This window comes from Salminus brasiliensis, chromosome 8, assembly GCF_030463535.1.
Source record: "Salminus brasiliensis chromosome 8, fSalBra1.hap2, whole genome shotgun sequence".
NCBI classification, from domain to species: domain Eukaryota; kingdom Metazoa; phylum Chordata; class Actinopteri; order Characiformes; family Bryconidae; genus Salminus; species Salminus brasiliensis.
Window position 1 is genome coordinate 36,961,734 of NC_132885.1, and position 10,164 is coordinate 36,971,897.

Consider the following 10,164-nt stretch of genomic DNA (forward strand, 5'->3'; position numbering starts at 1 on the left):
TTTTTAGTGTGTATTTCAAGTCACCTAATTGGGCAGTGGTGGCTCAGTGGTTAGAGCGCCGGGATATCGATAACAGGGTTGTGGGTTCGATTCCCGGGCTCGGCAAGCTGCCACTGTTGGGCCCTTGAGCAAAGCCATTTACCCTCTCTGCTCCCCGGGCGCTGGAGTTGGCTGCCTACCGCTCTGGGTGTGTGTGTGTACTCACTGCCCCTAACACATGTGTGTGTGTGTGTGTGAGTGTGTGCATAAAATGGTCATACAATAACAATATTATTGTTTATCGCAATTATTTCTGGGACAATAAAAAAAAAAGACATTGACTTAAAGAACCATAACCACTTAACCGAAACAACGTAAAACATAGCCATCACCTAGTATTTGTACAGACTCCGGCAGGTACAGTTGGTTAAGGCTGGCTTTCAGTGTTGATGTTCCAAAACACAACTAGAAATATGGCCTGCTGTAGCTCCCTGTGTAGTGGTAGTAGCTGCTAATCTCTAACGGTTCTCTCTTTTCTCCTAGAACAAAATTGTGGAGCTGGAATATACTTCACCTCAGAACTGGGGAAAGCTACAAGGCTGTGGCAGGGCATTGAAGAAGAAGAAGAGTATATCTACATCATTGAAGCTCAGGTTCTCACTGGAAATCACACACGTGGTTCATCACAACTGATTGTGCCCCCTCCTTCCGAAACTGTCCCTCAGGCCCATTATGACAGTGTGTGTAATGATACAAAGGACACCTTTGTCATCTTCAATGGCCAACAGGCCTTACCTGATTTTATCTATACATGCACCGACATAACACGTAGAGGCCAATTTTAGCTCAGGACCATGTATTCCACTTGCCATATTATGAGGGAATAATGAAGGAATCCACACATACTGGAAGGTTATTAATACATTAAGGAAGATGTTATTACTGAGGCATCAGTTCCAGATCATTTGTTGTGCACTTATAAAATCTGTCATGTTAGAGTCTCTAATCCCAATGCTACAACTACCAAAATGTTTATATAAAGTCTGGCGGTGCATTGAAAAAGCACATTAAGTGGTTATCTTAATTGTAGATATTAAAATGTGGGCCTATTAATGGTGTATGCAATCAGGAAAAATCTAATTGAACACAACAGTTGAAAACAAGGACCTTTCGGTACACATGTAGTTTAATGCAGCTGGAATCATTAATGGAAAATCCTTCTAGGGTTTCTGTAAACATTCACTTTCTGTTTTTGTAGCTTAACATGTTGCTTTGAACCTTCTTTGTTCTCTATATAATTGGGCGCGGGGCTAACAATAGTTTAAATAACACTGTGTCTAACTCTACTGTTTTAAGAATATATGAGACATGTACATTTAGGTTGATAATATAGGGATCATGGGGTCTGTTTTTGACAAGAATTAAGGGTCATGAGATGGTGTTTCATTGTGGTTGTAATGGTTTGAATATTGTGGTTGTAATTTCAGTGGTTGTAATGGTTTAAATATGATGCGCTCCAGCCTGTCCAGTAATAAAATGATTTAAACTCTTCAAGATATAATATTAAAGTAAATGAGCTGAAGTTAACACCAATACCTGATGATTATATAGCATCTTTTTGTTTATTTTTAATGTAAGCACATATGAAGTGTGTGAGCCTTATTCACAACCTCAATCTGATCCCACAGACGGAACAGCAGAGATAGAGTTAAGGAAGCACTTCTACAAGTGTAGTCAAAAGGCTATGTGTCAACATGTACAGATTTAATCTGGTAACACAAACACAGGATTGGCATTGTCTGCTAACACAATAAAACACATACAGCACATCACTGTACAGCATTTACAAGAATGTCAAATAGTTTCTACTATTAAGAAATACTGAGAGGTGTAATATTGACATCAACTTTTTTAAGCTTTGTAAGTTGAATTTTTTGAGTTACATTTGAATCAATAAAATCATGGGGAATAAAGTCTCACAGTTGCTCTAATTTTTATTTAGGAAGAAACGAGCAGTTGATTCTTGTATTTACCCACTGGCTCATACAGTTGGATTTCTTTGCCATTGATAGGCACTCGACAATGCTGTGTGGCTGGTAGCTTAGACCACAGGACTATGTCATAATTTGACAAACATGTACTTTAGCATTCCAGGACAGGTTGATCCATCGAGAAAACAGGTCATAAAATGTCATGCCAGACGCATTGAGAATAGCCTCACGAGCCTGTGTTGTGTGCAGCTAAAGAGACAACACAGTGGCTGCATTAAATTGAATTCAAATTTATTTATATAGCACTTTTCTGAACGGATGTCACTAGACAATGACGAGAACAAGGGTATTCATATTGCGAACTGAAAGTGTAATGATCTCATAAATCTACATTAAATAAAGGTCATTAGATTTAATATAATGGAGCACACAGACAACCTGATCCCCTGAGAGGGCATTTACTTGCTTTTACTACATAGATGATAGTCTGCCACATGGGTATTTGGGTTGGAATCATAATCATACATCTTTGATGTAAAAGCATAACACAGAAGCAGGTCAAACTGGTTTTAGTAAATGTAAAATGAAAATGAAAGAACCATATAAAAACATGGTGTCCTTTATACGACATATTGAACTTACCATCTATAAGTGGAAATTGACATCAAAACAAAAAGTGCACTTCCATAGGAATGTTATTGCGGTAAATCTTTGCCCTCACTCAGATGGCAGCTGGTGGATCTAAAGGATCTTTAAGGGTACTTACGTAATGCTCTAAAATCTGTAAACATCGGAACTGCACATTTTACTCCTAACTAGACAATGAGCAAACTTGTCCGTTTAGAAGACACAATGATGTTGCCACCAAACACATGAATATTTTTGAAATATATACTGTACAGTATGTTAGGCTGCTGATGGGCTACATTTATCAAACTTCTCCAAGTACAAATGCTGATCTGGAATCAGTTTATGCTTTTGCACACAGCACAGAATAGGATATTAGGTCAGTGTTCTTTACTCTTAGATGCTTGAGAGCATGCAGCAATGTGGACCAGCTCCATTCCATTAGCAAGCTTTCTTCCTGAAAGAATTTAATGTTAAAATTGAAAGTAAAACAGCTCAGTTTACAGTGCAGCAGACTCCTCCCCCATACCCCCCCCCCCAAACAGCAAATTTATTGGCAAGATCAAGGTCAGTATTTTCAGTATGCCTTTACCATAGGAAACAAAGCTGGCATACATTGTATGCCATGATGGAGACGTACCCACAAGTTATGATCAGTGTAAATTCAGACAGCAATATTTGACATCAGTTTCATTATTATATCTACATTATATACTATATTAAAGGATTATTCCTACACCTTGTTGCATTGCTGGTGAACTGGCGACACATTCCAGAAAATACCTCATATTGATAAGATTCGGGCCAATGATTATAGTGATAAATGTGATGTGTTCTGTGAAATGTCTACTCTAGCCTGGTTTATTATCTTTGATGAATGTTTCACAGGAGGCTAATACCAGGCTCATGCTGATCTGCCAATGGCAACTTACTCATATGTTGGCTCCATGACTTGCGACATTGGACGTCAACAATCCATGACATTTAAAAAGGTCCAGATGCCACATGAAGCACATGGACACACACCTAGATGGACATGTTGGACTCTCATACTATTCGCGAACGTCAAACACCCACAGGCCGTGGCTAGAAGTTGCCCTTTTATGCTGAGCGAGGCCCAAATCTCCTTGTCTTAAAACGGCAACTTCCTGCCAACACAGCTTCTCACTCTGCTACGGCCTCTGACATTTCAGTACCATCAACCAGGAGGGTGTGGATGAGGCCGTCTCTCCGCCTCCCGCTGCTCACAGCCTTAATGCAGCAGTCGTGGTCGCCCAAAGTGAAGTGTGTCTCCGTGCCATCATCCACAAATTCTCCCTAGCAGTGTTTGAATGAACACAAACAAATAAGTGTTGGTCTGCTGTTGTTGCTTAAGGGCTCAACTCTGCCATTGGCCTGTAACACTAATTTAAAAATAAAAAAAGATTTTATTAATTTGCTTCAGAATCATTTTCTGATACTTACGGCCGTCTCCATTTTCTGTCCATTGCACCAAATGTCCATGGTATCTTTCTCTGTGTAGAGAAAACACAATCGCAGTCAATGGACATAGTTGGATAAGAGCTAAGATAAAAGGAGTAATAAAGTTGTACAGTCGTGGTTGACCATTGCCAAAATCCAGTTTAATGTTTTATGAAATGTTCACACTATTGCCTTTTTAAGGCCAATCACTGTAAGCAAAGGGTTTGGAAAGTCCCTACCTAAAAACCACCAGGATTTCTAAATCCAGGCAGGCTATGCCACGCCCATCTTTATTGCTTTCACCCAGCCTATGAAACAGCAACCCCTAGAGGGTCAATGAAACAACAGAGACCTCTGTTGCTTGACAACAAGCACAGTTTTGCCCTGGAGTAGGCCTAAAACATCTTTTCTTTTACAACGGCTGTTCAACAACAGCAGTTCAGAGAGAGGCAGGCCAACCCAGCAGGTTTAAGCAGGTTAAAGGATTAGTGGATGCATTAGGGTTAGTTGCTAATCTTGTCTGGCATTATGATGTTACATTTGACCAATGCTTATTATATAAATGTTGGTATCCAGGGCTTGCCAATGTTGGAAACCTGTTTTACTGAAATCTGAAACTGATGTTTGGTTGCTTTATTGTTTCTTATACTTACCTATATTACCTAAATGCAAAAATATATAAATATAAAGAACCCTGCTTGCTTTTGTATTATAATGCCCGGTGCTTGTCTGATGCCTTGCCATGCTTATGTCTGACAACTACCCTGGCAAACTTACCATCTGAGCTTTTAGGGTGTTCTAGCTTGCATAGAGAAAGGGACAGAGAGATCATAGTCAAACCATAAGTGCTTATTTGACTATACATCTTGTGATTTGTGGATCAGTAGCTTCTTACCCAAGACCACTCTGCAGTCTATGCCATCTAGATTGAGGAGCCAGGTGCTGGTCACTTTGGAACGGTTTTCCATGTACTTCTTCAGACTTTTCCCATTGATCTCCAGCGTGTACTCATAGGCAAAGCCGCTCACAGCATCAATGTTAATGGTGGCCTTCGTTTCTGCGCCTCCTACGTTGAAGGTCTCCTTCCCAACCAGTTTAAACATCCAGTCTCTCCTAAGGACCTCCTGCCAAGCAAACAAACAAATTCCATCAGTTGAAAAATCCACCATACTTGGGTTAGGTTACATTTTTCAACACAGGTACTATGTTCTGTATGTCTTGACTGTCTACTAGCTGTAAAAAATAAATAATAAAAAAATAAAGACTTGAATAAATGAATAGTGTTATTTATAAGTACCACCTCATCTAGATTCTCACCTTCCCATCAACACAGATAACCCGTTTTCCCGTGGTTGTGCCGTGTTCAAATTCAATCCTGTGGACACCATCGCTCAGGGCCACCTCCCATACACCGACTAGGTCACCAGACATGGTCTGTGCTAAACCTCAGTGGATCTATGAGAATTGCACATGGGTTAGGAAACCAGGTATGATGCACCACACCAATGAACTAAACATGTGGTACAATGTTAGGAGCTATTATGGACAGTGTTCCCAGTTAAAGTCCCAGTTAAAGTGAAGTATGCGGATTAATTGCCCTGTCTGTAGTTTTGACAGTTTCTGAAGTCTTCATAAGTTCACCAAAATGGAGCAGCCTGTGCCATTAGCTATGGTCCCATCAGAGAGGACCATGTCTACTGCAGGGAAGGTCTGGTCCCTATGGTCATCCACACAGAGAGTGAGTGAGTGAGTGAGAGAGAGAGAAAGCGAGGAAGCAGTTTACACAACTATACAATGATAGCAATGGATGCTTTTATCCCACGTGAGAGTAGGGCTGGACAGCTCGTCAACTCGTGAAAGCTTGAATAGCTGAACTGACGAATGAATGAGCAAAAGTGACGTAAATGACACCTCTGCATTTCTGGATTTGAACCCCTGATTGGGTCTGTTTTGTGAACACAACGAAATGCCAGTATCTCTGCAAAACTGAACATGTCTTTGTATCACTTTAGATAGCTACAGCCCCTTCGTCCCTTTAGTAGCTATAGCTACCAGTGTGAGCTCCGGCATTAAGAGAAGTACACTAGCTACCTAGCATACCTTAAAAACTGCAGGGGTAGCACTAGATCCAGCTCGCTTCTAGCTACTAATGTAGCACTAGCTAATTTAGAGCAACCCAGACGTCCATTCGTTCGTGTGTCAAATCAAACCCGGTCGACCAGCTAACGCGCCAGTGTACCTGCACGCTAGCGGTAGCTGAGTGAGCTAGTTAGCGCTAGCTAGCTAACGGCAAAGTTTCTCGTGGTTTCTGCGCCAGCTGTCTGAACAGAGCTAACGTTAGCTAGGTTCCTACAGCGCCGAGGAGGTGTAGAAGGTGCCCTTTAGCCTAGCTGGGATAAATCGGTTACCGTTTCTGCAGCAGTCGTTAACCGGCGAAGTAGTTCGCGTTAGCACGTTAGCTCTTAAGCTAACAACAAATCAGTTTTCTGCTTAACAACCGTTGCCATGGAAACAGAAAAGCCCTTCGCTGCAGTTCGCCTCCTGCCGCCTGTCGGGAAAAGGACGAAGCGTCGAGCTGCTTCAGGAGTCTCTACACCAGAAGCAGCCAGTAAAGTAACTAACTAACTAACTAAAGGTAGAAAAGGTTCAACGTTTCTCCATTTGATAGCAGTTTAACTAATGGTTCCCTCAGTTTAACTAATGGTCCCCTCAGGTTAACTAATAGTTCCCTCAGGTTAACTAATAGTTCCCTCAGGTTAACTAATGGTTCCCTCAGGTTAACTAATGGTCCCCTCAGGTTAACTAATGGTCCCCTCAGGTTAACTAATAGTTCCCTCAGGTTAACTAATAGTTCCCTCAGGTTAACTAATGGTTCCCTCAGGTTAACTAATGGTCCCCTCAGGTTAACTAATGGTCCCCTCAGGTTAACTAATAGTTCCCTCAGGTTAACTAATGGTCCCCTCAGGTTAACTAATAGTTCCCTCAGGTTAACTAATGGTTCCCTCAGGTTAACTAATGGTTCCCTCAGGTTAACTAATAGTTGCCTCAGGTTAACTAATGGTCCCCTCAGGTTAACTAATAGTTCCCTCAGGTTAACTAATAGTTCCCTCAGGTTAACTAATGGTCCCCTCAGGTTAACTAATGGTCCCCTCAGGTTAACTAATAGTTCCCTCAGGTTAACTAATGGTCCCCTCAGGTTAACTAATAGTTCCCTCAGGTTAACTAATAGTTCCCTCAGGTTAACTAATAGTTGCCTCAGGTTAACTAATGGTTCCCTCAGGTTAACTAATAGTTGCCTCAGTTTAACTAATGGTCCCCTCAGGTTAACTAATGGTTCCCTCAGGTTAACTAATGGTCCCCTCAGGTTAACTAATGGTCCCCTCAGGTTAACTAATAGTTCCCTCAGGTTAACTAATGGTCCCCTCAGGTTAACTAATAGTTCCCTCAGGTTAACTAATAGTTCCCTCAGGTTAACTAATGGTTCCCTCAGGTTAACTAATAGTTGCCTCAGGTTAACTAATGGTTCCCTCAGGTTAACTAATGGTCCCCTCAGGTTAACTAATAGTTCCCTCAGGTTAACTAATGGTTCCCTCAGGTTAACTAATGGTCCCCTCAGGTTAACTAATAGTTCCCTCAGGTTAACTAATGGTTCCCTCAGGTTAACTAATGGTTCCCTCAGGTTAACTAATAGTTCCCTCAGGTTAACTAATGGTCCCCTCAGGTTAACTAATAGTTCCCTCAGGTTAACTAAAGGTTCCCTCAGGTTAACTAATGGTCCCCTCAGGTTAACTAATGGTTCCCTCAGGTTAACTAATAGTTCCCTCAGGTTAACTAATGGTCCCCTCAGGTTAACTAATAGTTCCCTCAAGTTAACTAATGGTTCCCTCAGTTTAACTAATGGTTCCCTCAGTTTAACTAATAGTTCCCTCAGGTTAACTAATAGTTCCCTCAGGTTAACTAATGGTTCCCTCAGTTTAACTAATAGTTCCCTCAGTTTAACTAATGGTTCCCTCAGTTTAACTAATAGTTCCCTCAGTTTAACTAATGGTTCCCTCAGGTTAACTAATGGTCCCCTCAGGTTAACTAATAGTTCCCTCAGGTTAACTAATGGTCCCCTCAGGTTAACTAATGGTTCCCTCAGGTTAACTAATGGTCCCCTCAGGTTAACTAATAGTTCCCTCAGGTTAACTAATGGTCCCCTCAGGTTAACTAATGGTCCCCTCAGGTTAACTAATAGTTCCCTCAGGTTAACTAATGGTCCCCTCAGGTTAACTAATGGTTCCCTCAGGTTAACTAATGGTCCCCTCAGGTTAACTAATAGTTCCCTCAGGTTAACTAATGGTCCCCTCAGGTTAACTAATGGTTCCCTCAGGTTAACTAATGGCCCCTTCAGGTTAACTAATAGTTCCCTCAGGTTAACTAATGGTCCCCTCAGGTTAACTAATGGTTCCCTCAGGTTAACTAATGGTCCCCTCAGTTTAACTAATAGTTCCCTCAGTTTAACTAATGGTTCCCTCAGGTTAACTAATGGTCCCCTCAGGTTAACTAATAGTTCCCTCAGGTTAACTAATGGTCCCCTCAGGTTAACTAATAGTTCCCTCAGTTTAACTAATAGTTCCCTCAGGTTAACTAATGGTCCCCTCAGGTTAACTAATAGTTCCCTCAGGTTAACTAATGGTCCCCTCAGGTTAACTAATAGTTCCCTCAGGTTAACTAATGGTCCCCTCAGGTTAACTAATGGTTCCCTCAGGTTAATAGCTACTAAATTGCTCATTAAATGTGACAGTCCGGTCCCTCGATTTAATACATGATTTAATAATTGAACTAATTGTTCCCTCAGTTTAATGATCAGTTCCCTCCATTTAATAAATGTTTCTCTGTTTGACAAATTCAGTTCAAAACCTCGGTTTAATGGCTGAATTGCTCCTTAAATGTAGCTAACAGTTTCTTCCCTCAATTTAATAAATCGTTCTCTCATTTGTTTCTTAAATGTAACAGTGCCTTGCCTCGATTTAATAAATTGTTTCCTCGATTTAATAAATTGTTTTCTTAATTTAATAAATTGTTTTCTTAATTTAATAAATTGTTTCCTCGATTTAATAAATTGTTTTCTTAATTTAATAAATTGTTTTCTTAATTTAATAAATTGTTTCCTCGATTTAATAAATTGTTTTCTTAATTTAATAAATTGTTTTCTTAATTTAATAAATTGTTTCCTCGATTTAATAAATTGTTTTCTTAATTTAATAAATTGTGATTTAATAATTGTTTTCTTAATTTAATAAATTGTTTGCTTGATTTAATAAATTGTTTTCTTAATTTAATAAATTGTGATTTAATAATTGTTTTCTTAATTTAATAAATTGTTTTCTTAATTTAATAAATTGTGATTTAATAAATTGTTTTCTTAATTTAATAAATTGTGATTTAATAAATTGTTTCCTCGATTTAATAAATTGTTTTCTTAATTTAATAAATTGTTTCCCCAATTTAATAAATTGTTTCCCCGATTTAATAAATTGTTTCCTCGATTTAATAAACTGTTTCCTAGATTTGATAAATTATTTTCTTAATTTAATAAATTGTTTCCTTGACTTAATAAATCATTTCCTCAATTTAATAAATTGTTTTCTTAATTTAATAAATTGTGATTTAATAAATTGTTTCCTCGATTTAATAAATTGTTTTCTTAATTTAATAAATAATTTCCTCGATTTAATAAATCATTTCCTCGATTTAATAAATTGTTTCCTCGATTTAATAAATCATTTCCTCGATTTAATAAATCATTTCCTCGATTTAATAAATCATTTCCTTGATTTAATAAATTGTTTCCTCGATTTAATAAATTGTTTCCTCGATTTAATAAATTGTTTCCTCGATTTAATAAATCATTTCCTTGATTTAATAAATTGTTTCCTCGATTTAATCAATTGTTTTCTTAATTTAATAAATTGTTCCCTCAGTTCAAAAACGGTTCCTTCCATTTAATAAATGGTCTCCTCTGTTTGAAAAATTCAGTTCAGAACCTCAGTTTAATAGCTATATTGCTCCTTAAATGTAGCTAACAGTTTCTTCCTTCGATTTAATCATTTGTTTCCTCAAT

The 10,164-nt window shown here is 38.8% G+C and overlaps 2 protein-coding genes across 3 annotated transcripts in view; one reads left to right on the forward strand and one right to left on the reverse strand.

Moving 5' to 3' along the window:
* parp9 (poly(ADP-ribose) polymerase family member 9) overlaps nucleotides 1-1,955 on the forward strand; it is a 10,256-nt gene extending 8,301 nt beyond the window's left edge. The window contains exon 10 of the mRNA XM_072686504.1: nucleotides 523-1,955. Within this exon, the coding sequence (XP_072542605.1) occupies nucleotides 523-824 (302 nt within the window). The 3' untranslated portion in view covers nucleotides 825-1,955. The remainder of the gene's footprint in view (nucleotides 1-522) is intronic.
* faima (Fas apoptotic inhibitory molecule a) lies at nucleotides 1,727-6,581 on the reverse strand. Of its 2 annotated transcripts, none has more exons than XM_072686505.1 (5): nucleotides 6,467-6,581; nucleotides 5,376-5,513; nucleotides 4,954-5,182; nucleotides 4,062-4,111; nucleotides 1,727-3,914 (listed from the first exon to the last, which is right to left on the reverse strand). In XM_072686505.1, exons 2-5 carry the CDS (start codon nucleotides 5,487-5,489, stop codon nucleotides 3,762-3,764), a joined length of 546 nt encoding a protein of 181 aa, XP_072542606.1. In that variant the 5' UTR covers nucleotides 5,490-5,513; nucleotides 6,467-6,581; the 3' UTR covers nucleotides 1,727-3,761. The 2 variants fall into 2 exon arrangements, with proteins under 2 accessions (XP_072542606.1, XP_072542607.1); XM_072686506.1 differs by having other exon boundaries at nucleotides 6,159-6,581.
* Nucleotides 6,582-10,164: the final 3,583 nt, after the last annotated feature.